The sequence below is a fragment of the Varanus komodoensis genome, unplaced genomic scaffold (assembly GCF_004798865.1).
Source record: "Varanus komodoensis strain SLA01 unplaced genomic scaffold, ASM479886v1 scaffold18_1, whole genome shotgun sequence".
Taxonomy (NCBI): Eukaryota; Metazoa; Chordata; class Lepidosauria; order Squamata; family Varanidae; genus Varanus; species Varanus komodoensis.
The window spans coordinates 2,176,528-2,190,062 of record NW_025335548.1 but is presented as its reverse complement, the minus strand read 5'-3'; the positions used below and the strand labels follow the sequence as shown (position 1 = coordinate 2,190,062).

The 13,535-nt window shown below is 44.4% G+C and overlaps 1 protein-coding gene across 6 annotated transcripts in view; it reads right to left on the bottom strand.

Annotated features, from left to right (window-relative positions):
- Positions 1-3,899: 3,899 nt before the first annotated feature.
- Positions 3,900-13,535, bottom strand: part of OSBPL6 (oxysterol binding protein like 6) — a 102,553-nt gene continuing 92,917 nt past the window's right edge. For all 6 annotated transcript variants that reach the window (XM_044427097.1, XM_044427098.1, XM_044427099.1 and 3 more), the window contains 5 exons: positions 12,118-12,262; positions 10,640-10,784; positions 6,933-7,059; positions 6,061-6,183; positions 3,900-4,825 (listed from right to left, as the gene is read on the bottom strand). In XM_044427097.1, coding sequence (XP_044283032.1) covers positions 4,717-4,825; positions 6,061-6,183; positions 6,933-7,059; positions 10,640-10,784; positions 12,118-12,262 — 649 coding nt within the window. In that variant the 3' untranslated portion in view covers positions 3,900-4,716. The remainder of the gene's footprint in view (positions 4,826-6,060; positions 6,184-6,932; positions 7,060-10,639; positions 10,785-12,117; positions 12,263-13,535) is intronic.

Sequence of the window (13,535 nt, the reverse complement as noted above, 5' to 3'; positions counted from 1 at the left end):
CTGAAGGCCAGAAAACAATGCTGTTTCACACACTGGTCTGCTAGAAACCATTTCCTTCTGCTTGGGGACACACCTTTCCAAAGGTTTTAGGTAGAGTTCAAATTCAAAGTCACACGACTAGAGGGCATAATTTATATACTTGCATACTCAGGTCCCAGTGTGTTCAATGAAACTTATTTCCCAAGTAAGTGAGATTAGGACTCCAGCCTTAAAGAGTTGATTCCAGACAGAGAGCAGTCACTGAAATCAATGGGACTCAGGTTCATTCCAGTGATTTCAATGCACCTACTGTAATTATCACAAAGTCTGGACCTAGCCCAGTGGTACTTACGGTTGTCTTCAGTGACTCAACACCAGAGGTACCCACAGGCAGAACAGGAGACTGGTCAAGTCCCATCTGATCCCAACACTGCAGACGGCAGAACTTTGGGCTTGGACTGAAGGCGGGTTCTCAGGTCTGCTCAGCTGTGAATCTCACTGGCACAGTTAACCTCTCTCTGCAACCTACAGCATGGCTGCCTTCAGGATAAAACTGGGAGCAGGACTGTGCCCACCCTGACCTCTTTGAAAGAAGGCTAAGTATTTTAAGCACAATATAGTGTATCAGAAAGTTTTTTTAAAAAAATCAAAGTGACTTTAAACAGTAATTGCTGTGAATATAATGAACCCTCATTTCTTACAAATGGAACGTTGCTCCGTTCAACATGCACTGGAAGAGTTCTGCTTTTTGCCCGCAGAGTGTTACTGAAGCAATATCCACTGGCAAGAGAGAGAGAGAATACAACTCTTTTCCAAGTGAACAGTGACTGGAATTTTTGACAGTGCAAACAGACGGAAGAACTGTGCATTCCTGCACCAGCTAATTTAGATGCAAGGTCCACTGTGTGTGGTGGCGCTTACTCTCACAATAGTGTGCGTAGGACTGCAGTCTAAATGATGCTTCTGGTTCACTTGCATTCCCTCCTACCTGGAATATCATTTCTTGAGGTTACAGCTCTGGGACACAATCTAGAAAAATAAGACTTTTATGGGACTTACTAGGAACAATCACTGACAAATGTTCCACACAATTGCTTTCTACATGTGTAAAAGGAACATTTACTGGACCATGCTTGTGGTGATTATTTAATTTTTAAAGACAATTCAATTTCAATCATGGTACTTCAGCTCCAAGATTTCTGTTAGAATGAAAACAAAATAACAGTTTGTAGTACACAATTGCATAGCATTGCCTTCTATTAGAATAAGCATAAATTAAACTCGACTATTGCTCTTAAGGGGTGTCATTTATACTCTTTGCAAACTTTTCTTGGCCAATCAGCTAAGCAACAAAATACTTGACAACGAAAGTTATTTTACAGAGAAGCATTTTAGGGTCTGATTTGGGTGGAGACCAGGAATCACTGCAGTAGGTCTCACTGAACAAAGAATTGGGAATATAATTCATGGTCTATCGAAGTAAATAGGAAGACACCTGCACTTTTTAGGCTGCAATCCAATACATGCTTATTTGGGAGTCAGTCTCACTGAACACAGTGTGATTCCCTTCCGAGTAGAAGCGCATATATTGCAATGTTATCAGCTTTGTATTAGTTACAAGCCCCCAAAGTAGTTTCTCCATTCTCAGAATGGACACGATTCTCAGAAACATGATGGCTAAGAGGAGGTTTATTAACCTCAAAAGTGTGTTCTTGTAACAGGAATGTCACCCTTGTTCACTCACCACTAATACGTAGTACAGAATGCAATTTGAACGATCTTTTGTATCCACAGTCACTATTTGGAACATTTTTTCAGTTGTAACATTAATTTGTAAGCCTGGGGAACCCCAGAGAATACTTGTTTACTGCACAAAGAGCTTCCCACAGCCTGGCTTCGTTTTTTCCTATTGGAAAACTGTTGCAGAAGACTTACAAAAACCCTCTATGTCTCCCGATGTGCACAAGTGCACCAGGCCATGTGATGACTGGATGCCAAGCACTGGGCAGTGGGGTACATATGTTGGGTGTGCTCTTTAGACTTCTGCATGCTACAAAGCCTGGATTTCGCGAGCCTCTGCACCTGGGCAAGCTTTCTAGACCTTTCCCAGAGTGTATGAAGTCCCACTCTCCCGCCTGGCCTAAACCTGCCCTCTACTGAAATGCCCCCCCAAAGTCTGCCGCTGCAGGGTGGTCACTGCCAGACTTTGGCAGAGCATCACTAACAGAAGAAATGGAGGGGGGTGAAGAACAGGAGCACGTAATAGAGCTCCCTTGGGAAACATGCTTGTGGCATCCCTTACTGTGGTGCCTTCCAGTGAATAAGCAGCCTTTTAAAGAAAGAAGTAAGTCATGCCGTGTCAGGCAGTTTGCTTGAAATTTTCCTGACGCTTGCCGGGAGAGGGAAGAGGCTTGGAGCTCAATTTTCCAATCTGGAAATTTACTAAAGAAAAGTTTCCATTGCATGAGTTCAGTCAACTGCATTTCTGCCTTGCAGCATGAAAATTTCCATATGTGATTTTTATGGTTTTCATTCTTAATGTGAATCTGTTTTATTGGTTACTAATATATATACTGGTTATGCATTTTTCTTTCTTAAATGTTGTTTTGCATGGTAGTTTCCTGAAAAACTAAAAAATAAAAATGCTTAAAGAAAAGCAAAATATGGTAATCCATCTATTCTTATATACAGAATAGGGATGATTCTTACTAGGAAGCTGGACAGAAGAAAGCACTGTAGAGTTCAAGCCCGTTCTGACCCCCTGGAGGAGGCTACCAGCACACTTCCAGCCCTTGCCTTACAACCCCAACACCTAGAGAACTTGGCCTTTAAGAAGATGAATTCTTATATTCTGAAATGTTAGCATAACTCTTCCTAGCATGGACTTTTGCATTCAGTATATGATCACAGCCATGAAGAATTTCAGACACTCATGGGTATGTTTTAAGCCTCAGTCAAACCCGGGAGATCCCAAGCTGCAACTGAAGCTCAGTGTTTAACCCCCATACAATGCCAAACATTTAATGCCCATACAACGTTGTGCATCCAAAGTAACACTGGTTGGGAAAACCACACTTTTTCAACTGTCTGTTCCTTTGACAGATGTGACTGTAGAGCAGAAATTATGGGTTTGGGAGAAAAAAGATAAATAATGTGTAGAATACTTATGTTAAATATAGTTAATTTGTTTTCAGGTAATTATGTGAAAAGCTAGCCACCTCTGTGTTCCTATGAGAGCCCACCAATAATCTATGCTTAAGAAACACTATACAGAGAAAAGCATAAAGAGAATTATGCGTCATGTATATATTAAAACTGTTTTTGAAATATGTAGAAGGAACTTGTTTCTGTCATCAGTGCCCAAGAGATGCAAGTAGAGTCAACTAAGTCACTGGGCATGAATGAAAGAAAAGATTTAATTAAAAACCATAACTATTTTTAACATTAATACTGATTTCAGAAAATCATGCGAACTTCACTTTACTTTGAGAGAGAACTCATCCAGTCATCCGTCACATATACATCAAAATGTCCGACATAATGGCCATTTAGATCTTACTTCTTCATCCAAAAATATAATCATTTTATGAGAATGATAAAATATAAATTTGCATAAAAATCATTAGCAAGAAGCAGCCATAAACCTTCTGTGTATGTCATGTTGCTTTCCCCACCAAAACTGCAAGCAGACGCACAACCAAAGTATGCCATGCACATAGAAACACACACACACACACACACACACACACACACACACACACACACATATATATGTTACCAGGATGATCCTTTATCCCAAGAGAAAAGCCAGACATTTTGCTCACACCTTTTCATGTTTACTACTACTGAAAAGCTTTCGGGGATTCCAATCATAAAGAAGAGCTGTGAGAAAATCAGACAAGCTGCAAAGCCGTGAAAAGTCATGGTAAGAGATGGTATATTTAGCACAGCATTAGGCATTGAGAACACATCCTTGGATTCATTTCCCAAGATTGTTACAAAATTAGCCACTTTCCTTTCAGCTTGACCGTACAACCAAGTCCTCCAAAGTTAAAGCATGGAATCGATCACTTTCCTTTACAATCCTTTTAGGGTTTGTTTTCTTTTAAATAATACACTTCCTCCATTATTTATAATATGAACAAAATCCTAGTGCTTTAAAAATTTGCCTTTCACAAATGTCTAAGAAGAATACATATTTTAAAATGACAATGTACAACTTCACATTGTTTTTTAAGGCATGAACAATGGCGTATGAATGGGAAGAGCTTCCAGAAAAGCATTATTTCTTTTTTTGACATGGCCAGTCCAAGCACATCACACCAAGAAACTAACCTGAAGCTAGAAATGAGCAAGTATCGTGACTCAAGATTCAATCGTTGCATGTGTGGACATTCTAGACAAGTTAGTTAAAACTGTTTTATTTTGGAACTCCCCATGTCTATTTTAAGCACCAGATACTCTTCAAAGTATCTTTGGCGAACTCAGAACATGCTTCTCTTGTGCTGCATTTCCCATGTCTGAATGTGTTTTCTTTTCCTTACATTAATGACTGTTGCAGAAATGTTCAGGGTCTGGGCTAATGCACTTTTGGAAGTCCATTATAAAGATGAATATAAAAGCAAATGGAAGGTTTCCTGCAGGCCCACAAACCACCCTTAGCTATAAGAAACATGTTGTGCATAGTTTTTCTTTTTCTTTTTAAGAGTGATATGTTACTAAATCTACATTCTCAGTTTACCAGAGTTTGAGGGTTTCTATTTTACTAAAGCCAGGATCCTTTCGAAGTTCCCAATATGTGTCATTAGAAACCCAAGCTTCTCTTTGATTGGCATCGATAACTTTTCTGCAAATATAAAAGAAAGGTGTTACTGTCAGACAACAATAAATTGGGAAATTTAAAAAGCAAAGAATGGCATGCCCATTCAATTGTGAGCCATGCAGAAGCCTTCTTAATAAGCAAGAATCCCACCAATCTGTTATTTGGTAGAGGAGGAGCAGGCGGACTAAATTCAGCCTCCTGAACAGACAACTGGCAGCACCTTTGCATGGATAAGGGCAAGCAGCCTCTGCTGTTGGATGTAAAGAAGCACAAGCCTATTTGCACAGCATTCCTTACCTAGCTAAGGACCCCCTTGCGGAAGGTGGCACCTACATATACAGTGCACCAAACTGGATCAGAGTGTTAATGTTCTCCCTCTAAAGCTTCACCATTATACATCAAGTGTCACATCAGCAGACACCCATTTCTGCAGTGGGACTTCCTTCTCATCTCCTCCTCCCTGCAGCCACCCCACACGCTGCCCAAATGTCCCCACCCCTGGTTCCCCAGATGGAAGTAGTTCCTTGGTGGAACAGCACTACTAGGTCCAGCCTATTATAAATAAATGTAATTACTTGCCAGTGTTTAAAAAATGCATGTATCTCTCATCTGGTCCAAGTTTATCTGAGCCATGATGCCCCGGTCAAATGGAGCAATGTTCAATAATAATCTGCAATCGGTTGCCTCCCTTAATGTTTCCTTTCTGCCAATGTCCCACCATGTGCAATGAGAAGCAGCTCACATTTTTCACATGGCATAACACGGTTTCCAATGCTGAAGGAAAAGTTTCTCTAAAGCTCTTGTAAATATTTTGTTTCTTACAGCAATGCCTTAACAGTTACCAACTCCTTACTTCAGTTGTAAACAGGCATGCTGAGAGTAAAATAAACTATAGTCCAGGTCCGTAACTTGGGAGCATCTGGGGTCCCTTTCAAGCCCCATAGCTCACCACCAACAACAACAACACGGGTTGCATTCCCACTGCTGCGTTTGTTGTGGTAAAAACAGCAACTTATGAATTTCAGCAGCAAACTGCTATGGACCAGTAAAGCAAACAAATGTAGCTTGTTTTCATTCTGAATGTGTCCTGTTTATCCCCAACCACCCTTTCCGTGCCGCAAGTGCAGATATTTAGGGCAGGGCTTACTTGGGACCCGCTAGCCAGAAGTGGCCTGCCCTGGCTTAAATCTTCCCTTCCTGTTACTGAGCTGGTGGCATATATGTTCAAAGGAAATCAACACAGTCTTAAATTTACATACTTAAAAAATTTTGGTACATGTTCCATATTGTTTTCTTCTAAGTAGCGTCTTCGATTCCTCTGGAGTTCTTCTATTCTTTGCTTTTCTGCTGCTGCTGCTTCTAAATTCCCCTCTTCTAAAAGCCTTCAGTAAACCAATTGAATAATTCAGTAGCTATCAATATACAAGTAGCGAAAGAACAACAACAAAATCCACAGGCAATGAGCAGCTAGTACCATTCAGATAAAATTAATAGGGCTGCCACCCTGTGAAAGAATTTTTAATTGATTAATCATGAGTTTTAATTAATTATCTGTAGGTCATCTCTTTGGTTAAATCAGCATAAATGCATATGAATAAAACCATTTAGAACAGCCAGCATGCCTTTTAGTTTTAAATATATGCATTTAAGTATCAGTGAAGGCACCATTTTGAAAGAGGCCTTCCTCTGCCTGTGAGCTTAGAAAGGGGGATGCCTCTTCTAAGATGGTGAACACCTTAAGCACTTTTGAGAAATGCCCTTGTGTTTAAAACAATGCCCACCTGAAGTGCTTTTACTGATAACAAGTTTCAACATTTTCTAATCAATCAAGGGGCAGCCCTTTAGCAGATGAAAAGGACTGTATGCAATCCATGAAACGCATTAATCAACTGAGCAATGCCAGGATGAAAGTCTGCAATCACTACTCTAATGCGAGAGGTAAAGGTGTGTGCCCCCCACCCTCCAAGTGTGTGCTAACTGTGCCTGGCTCTGGGGCAGGTGCTCATCTCCATTTGTAAGCCGAACAGCCAGGATTGTCCTGACTAAATGCCAAGGTGCATGGAATGCTGTTACCTTTCCCACTGAAGTGGTACCTATTTACCTGTTTGCATTTGCATGCTGCCCTTCTTACCTTTGATCTGGCCGGAATCGTGCATCGGTTCTTGGAAGAAGATCTTTCAAGGCAGGATCTAATTCATTCAGCTCAATTGCAAACCTTGTAAAGCCATAGTAACATTCATAGTTGGTTGGCATGGAGCCTGCAAGGTAGAGTTGATGGGCAAGGGAAAGTTAGCAGTTGTTCTTTGTGAATAACAACAAAGGTCCTCTATGCAGAAGAAAGTGCCAGAAGAAAACGACCTGCCTGTTCTTGCATTGTCAAACCGCAATACTCCATCGCAGAAATGCAGCTGGCATGGCCCACTCCCATCAGCTCTCATCACTGCTTGGGGGTGGGTGGAGCCCTGCTCTACGTGCTACTGAGGAGCCACTAGAAACAAACCGGCCTTGCCCATTTCTGCGAGCCAGGTGACACTGGTGTGGGCTCTCTGCATGGCGGGAAGCAGAGCCATGGGATGAGCAGAGCTACACGGCACAGTGCCGTTTGGAAGCTCTTGCAAGTGACCTGCCCCCACCCTACCAGGCCCACAGATGGCCCGGCCGCCAGAGCCAAGTGCACGAAACATCTGTTTGCAGGACTGGGGAGCAGGCGGGGGTGCGCAAGAGCTGCGTACGGAGCTCTTGGTCCAGCACTGCCCTCTCCCAAGGTCTCCAACAGCAACTTTCCAAACCCTTCGCCTCTTGCCTGCGCTGCCTGCCAATTATGGGAACTGTGCCAGGTTAGGGAAAGCTAACTCAAGGCATCTCTGTGCTAGGACTGAACCTTGGGCCTTTGGCATATGCTCCACCCAGCCCCATCTGTAGCCTCCTGCAGCAGCTGCTGCTGCTTGGATGCACATCCGTGGTTTGGGATCGTGGTTATTTAAGCTGCAAAGCAACCAACAACAGAGCACCATGAATGAGGAATGGCAGGCACATCAGAACAACACGTTCTGACTTAGATGACCCCCATTATCAAGGAAATAAGGAATTAATCCCATTCTTTTTGCAGAAGCTCAAAGTAGCTCATAAAACTACCCCCATCTACTCATTTGATCCTCATAACAACCCTCCAAGGTGAGTTAGACAAAGAAAAAATGGGCAGTTTCTAACAGCAACATTCTGCAAACTCAAATAGTGTTTACAGAGCTCTGCCAAATCTTTTTGATACACAACTTGCCTGCAGAACTGGTTTGTGTAAATTGTTGTGCAGTTGGTTAGACAATGGGTTCCACAAATGGAATGTACAATTGCTTGCACAGGAGTTATGTACAACTGGTCGCACAACAGGTTATCCAAAAGTAGCGCAGAACAGCTTGCAGAAACACAGTAATTTTAGTTGGAGCCTCCTCGTGCATACAGCTTGGGACCTAGCACAATGTCCTTTACACTAATGGAATGGATTCTGCCCAGTAACTGGCCTGTGGTCACCAGGTGGACTTTCACCTACAGTAAATGGTTCTAGCTTTTTATTTCGTGAATCCAAAAATGTCAGGTAAAGCTTCCAGGATTCTGCTTCCCTTAGCCCACATCTAAATGGTGGGTGTTGTGGCCAAAACTTGACAATCCAGCTCAAAGCCCAGAAAAGAAAGGCACCATTTTTTTTGGTGATGTCACAAAGCCACTGCTTGAATGACTGGGGCAACAGAGAGGTCTGCCATCCCAGGGCCCCTTAGCTAATGATCTGGTAAATTACAAGATGACAATATTTGGGCTGGGGCAGGGACTAGTGGATTGATTCAAGGACTTTATTCCAATCAATTCAAGTACTACAGAAAACCATCAAACACGCACCCTCTTCTCATGTTGGTGTGCGTGCTGATAATGTTGCAGTGACCAACTAGTGCCCAGGACAGGAAAACAGCATCCCTGGCTAATTCCCCTTCAAAAGGAAAACTTGTTCAACCTCAATGATGTGGAAAACTTGCCCACCCAAGGTAGTACAGTTTTTAAAAAATCACTTGCATTTTAATGGCAACAGTGGCGCTACCAGGCAGCTCCCACCTCTTAAAATATCAGGTCTGCCTTTGCGTAACATCGGCCAGCCTGTGGCACTCTGCACGGCCCTGCATTCTGGAGATGACTGCTCACACTGGCTGGACGCACACGTCATGACGAGCGGTGCCACGCCGCTTCCACCGGGCCTGTTTTTTTGTGTGGATGTGCCTGGCAGATGATCGTGCTCCGTTCGGTACCTCTCCTCCCATCCATCTTTTCCTTCCCTCTCAGCCCTCGGTATTCCAGGAAGCACCATGGGAAGGAGGGAAGCTCCTCACTCGGACAACCGCTACCCCAAGTCAGGCTTTCAAGCGCTCCCTGCGGAACCAGCAGGGCTCCTGAAGCACAGCCGAGGACAAGGAAGCCTCTCCTCCTGCTCCAGAGGGGAGCCTGGAGCCCGAAAGGGGTGCCCGATCTGCGAAAGGCAAGGGGCCCACTGGGCAGTGCTGTGGGAAGGAGCAGCATTGCTCCCTTGATGCCCCATCCGTCCCGTGAGATGCCCAGAGTGAAGTACTGCACCTCACAGTACTACTCGTAAGTCGGTGGTGGGTAAGAGAAGCACCCGGGGGTGATGCTGAAGGGGAAGCAGCACTGGTCCTCCATCTCACTAAAGGGGTATGCAGATCCTGCTGCGAAAGCTTGCAAAGTGGGCACTGGGTTGGGAACATGTCTCCGGCAAGCCACAGCGAGAAAGGGGGACAGTGGGGAAATCTGCAGGGGAGAACGGTCCTGAATCAGGCCCTGCCACCCAGCTGCTTTTCACACTTGCTGCTGGCTCCTTCTTGCACGAGCTGCTTCCCTCCGACACGCGGCAACGGGGAACCAACGGGAGGGAGCGGCCCCTGCCTGCAGCGCTGCCCAGCTGCTTCCTGCTGCTGACTCACGAGCAACAGTGAGAGGCGCTTCGCCCTGGCGCACACGAAGGGATGGGACGGCTGCCACCAGAGCTCCCAGCTGGGCACCGCCACCGTCCAACTACTTCTCGCCCTGCTGGTCTTGCAAGAGGGGCGACCCCGGGGGATGTGCTACAGCACACGGACCCCAACCGGCCACCACTGCTTGCGCAGAGCCGCAGTGGGGGAATCAATTGAGTGGCACTGCTCTTCTCTCGGTGCTGATGGTCTTTTCCTGCCCCGAAGAGCTTCGGGGCAAGGGGCAGGAGAAGCAGGGGGCACCTGTGACAGCTGGCCCAACCAGCAGCAATCAGTGGCAGTCTCTGGTTAGCCATCTGGCACGACCAATGGGCAACTCTTGTTGATTGGATCTATGCTTCCAGCCTTGGTACAACATGCAATTGTGTTTTCCAGCATCCATTGTACTGAGAAACCACAGGGCAGACCACTGTTTCTGCTCATGGTTTCTCAAAACCAAACGTTCCATGAGGAAATACCACAACAAGGCTGGGCAGCATGGCAGACCAAAAAGGATGAAAGACATACCGTTATCTGTTGTGACACGCAAACCCTCCCACTACGGAACACAGGCCGACAACTGAAACTCGTCAAGATAGCGAGGGAAGCAGAGCTTGGATCTCATCTAGGTTTGATCATGAAAGGAAGCAGGGCCAGAGCGGGAATGGGCCAGAAGTGGCCAACGGTGGCTCCAGAGAGAGTCTTCCTAGGGCCACTCCAGTCTATCCTGCTGGATCCAGTGGTGAAGCACCTTCTCCCATAACGCAAGTTCTAGATCCACCCCATCCCTCTCCCCATGAAGAACTTAGCTAAATTGCCCACACGTTTTTACCTGGCCTCCATATACATTTTGCTGAGGGCCCAACCCCGCAGTAGAGTCCTTCGTGCCACTTTCCAAAGAGGCGATGCACCACTTTCCCTTCTTGATCCATGACGATGCCTTGCACTTCGTTTGCATTAGAATTCCAGTAATTCACCTGGAAACGGATTGTTCAACAAATCATCCCCCTGCTCTCAGGCTGCAGCAGACTATTGCTACACAGAAGTATCCAAGAAGACCAGGAGTGCTCCCATGCAGAGAGCTACACTGCCACACGCTCCCTGCAAGTGCCAGATAGTATGAGGCGACTTCCAGAAACGGGGAACGAGGATGATTCACTACCCCCTCCCAGGTCTAGATGCTCTCCCAGGAGAAGGGCTGTCAACACACACATTGCTCATCACATTGTGGCCGACGGGTTCCAGCTGCAGGCTCCATAAATACCCAGCTCTGTGCTGTAAGCCGGACCTCTGACTCAAAAGGGAATTTGCTTCCACAAGCATGGCAGAGCAAAATGAATTATTATGATGAAGAATTTAAAGGGCTGTAATGAAAAGATTATTTAGTAAGGCCCCTCAAAATTATTTTACACTTCTTTGCAAGTGAAACTAATTTGTAAAAAAGATGCAGTTGTTACAAAGTAAGTCAGTGACTGTAGAAAGAATAGTCCATGTGAGAGGGAAATCCAGTTACATCCCCCCACCCTTTTCTTCTTTTCCTTTTAGTGTCTGCACAGGTACATTGCTTTTGGGGGCCACACATTCTTAAAAACATTTTGCTCACTGATGATAAAGGTGTCACCTGATTAAAGAAGCCTTTGTTGATTAATTGCATGAGTTTCAGTGAATTAATGAACAGATTAGTTAATCAAGTAGAACTCATGGACTTGCAATGGGTGACATCTATGTAAATTTGCATATGCATACAATTCCTGAGGGGAAAAACAAATCTTATTTGTTTTTAGGTAATACAAACACCCGTCACAGCAGGCAGCAAGGCTGAACAAGAATGGCTGTAAAAGTCTTTTTCAGTAAACCTTTGAGCTAGTTTGTTTGGCCAGCAGCCTTTGAAAGGACCAGATTCCAGACTCAGAGGCTCAACTGTAAGTGAGCTTCTCCCTGGAGAACAGTGCAGTTGACAGGCTGCTCTGGCTTCCCCACACCGAAGCAGGATCTGCTCCATGGCATGGCCAAACACAGGAACTGTCCAGGTCGCTTGCAGGTTTGTGTCCTAGCTGGGACTCTACAGAGGTGCTGGCTGTACAAAGAACTCCTCCAATGTGGGGAACAGAAAGGTGGCTACGGCATGATCTGTGACAGCTGATGAAAGGGCGACATATCCCTCCTTCCACGGAAGCACGAGTTCATACAGTTGTTCCCTCCATCAGTGCAAGCCAGCTGGGTTCTGCACTCCCCAAAAACCATGGGGAGTGGTCCACCAATTGAGAAGAGCCCTTTCCCAGTTCACAGTCAGGATCACAGAAAAGTTACCTTGATAAAAGTGAGTTTACAGATACAAACACTGCTTTTTGTGTTCCTAATGGTTATTTCTCCATAATGTTCTATCCATCGCCTTCCACTAAGGATATTATGTATGCATGTGGTGACTTTGTTCCACACATAGCAATCACCATACCTAGAAAGAAAAGCATAATGACTAAGTTTCAAAAGGGCTCTTTGCTAAATCACACTTATTTGCACTGCATTAATATTACCTTACCTACGTCGAAACCAAGAAACAGGAAATCTCTGCTGAGTAATTATTTAAAACGTTTACACCCCACCTTTCAACAAAAGATCATTTACAATCAACTTAATACATCATCATAAAAAGCATAATAAAACACATAACTGAACCAGAAAAGAAGTCTATATTGATCCGTCACCATAAGCTCTCTTACCACTCATTTCTAAACTCACCAAAAAGCCTGGGTAGCAATGTTCAAATCCAGTTTGGTTTTGAAACTAGACAGTTTCAAACCACGGCTCATGATGCTAGCTTGTTTTAACTAATTATAGTCATTGTCAACCAGGATCCCACTTCAGATGCAATGGGAAGCCATGCTTAGCAGAGAGTCTGAGCTCCTCCTCTCAGCTGTGTGGTAGGAGGTGATGTGGGGAAGTGGCCTAAAAGAGTTGTTGAGGAAGGGCAGCCCATTGTCTGGGTGCCGATACTGAGAAGGCCCCATCCCTTGTAGCAACTCACCCCCACTGCTCCTCTGAAGCTGGTGGCAGCTGGAGCCCAACTTCCATAGACTACTTCAACTGACTGGCAGAATGTCTTTTAGTTACCCTGGTCCTAAAACATTTAGGGCTGATGAACAAACTCTCTCATCCATTTTCAGTGAGGATAAAATTTGTTCAACTGTAGAACCCCAGATGAGCTCTGTGAAGAATTATAGTCCTGTATAATGAGGACTGACTTTGGATTATAAACTATAATCTTACAGCTGTTTAAGGAAATCAACAGAAAAGTATGCTGCGAGGGTGACACTAATATTGTAACTATGCTATTTTGTCCTCAAAAAAACTCAAGGCGGAATATTAGGCTGAGAAATAAGGAATTGCCCAAAGCCTTCACAAAACTGTATACATTTGGATATGATTCATTATATCTGGGTCCCAACACTTTTAAGTCCATTGTTCTGTTTGTTCCATCATACTAGTGCTGAAGAAACCAAGCCGAATTGCAGAGAAAAACTCCAAGATTCATTAGTTGATCAAATGAAAGAAACTTCAATATGAGTACATTCACTACATTACTTACAGTAACCTGCTGGTTCTTCCAGTACAGCCCATCCAATATAAGGGCCCTATTTCATGTCATTGTGTGATCTCAGACTTTACAAGGACACAACTCACTCTGAACTACTAAAATGCCTCTCACTCTTACTGCTTTAAGGAAACTG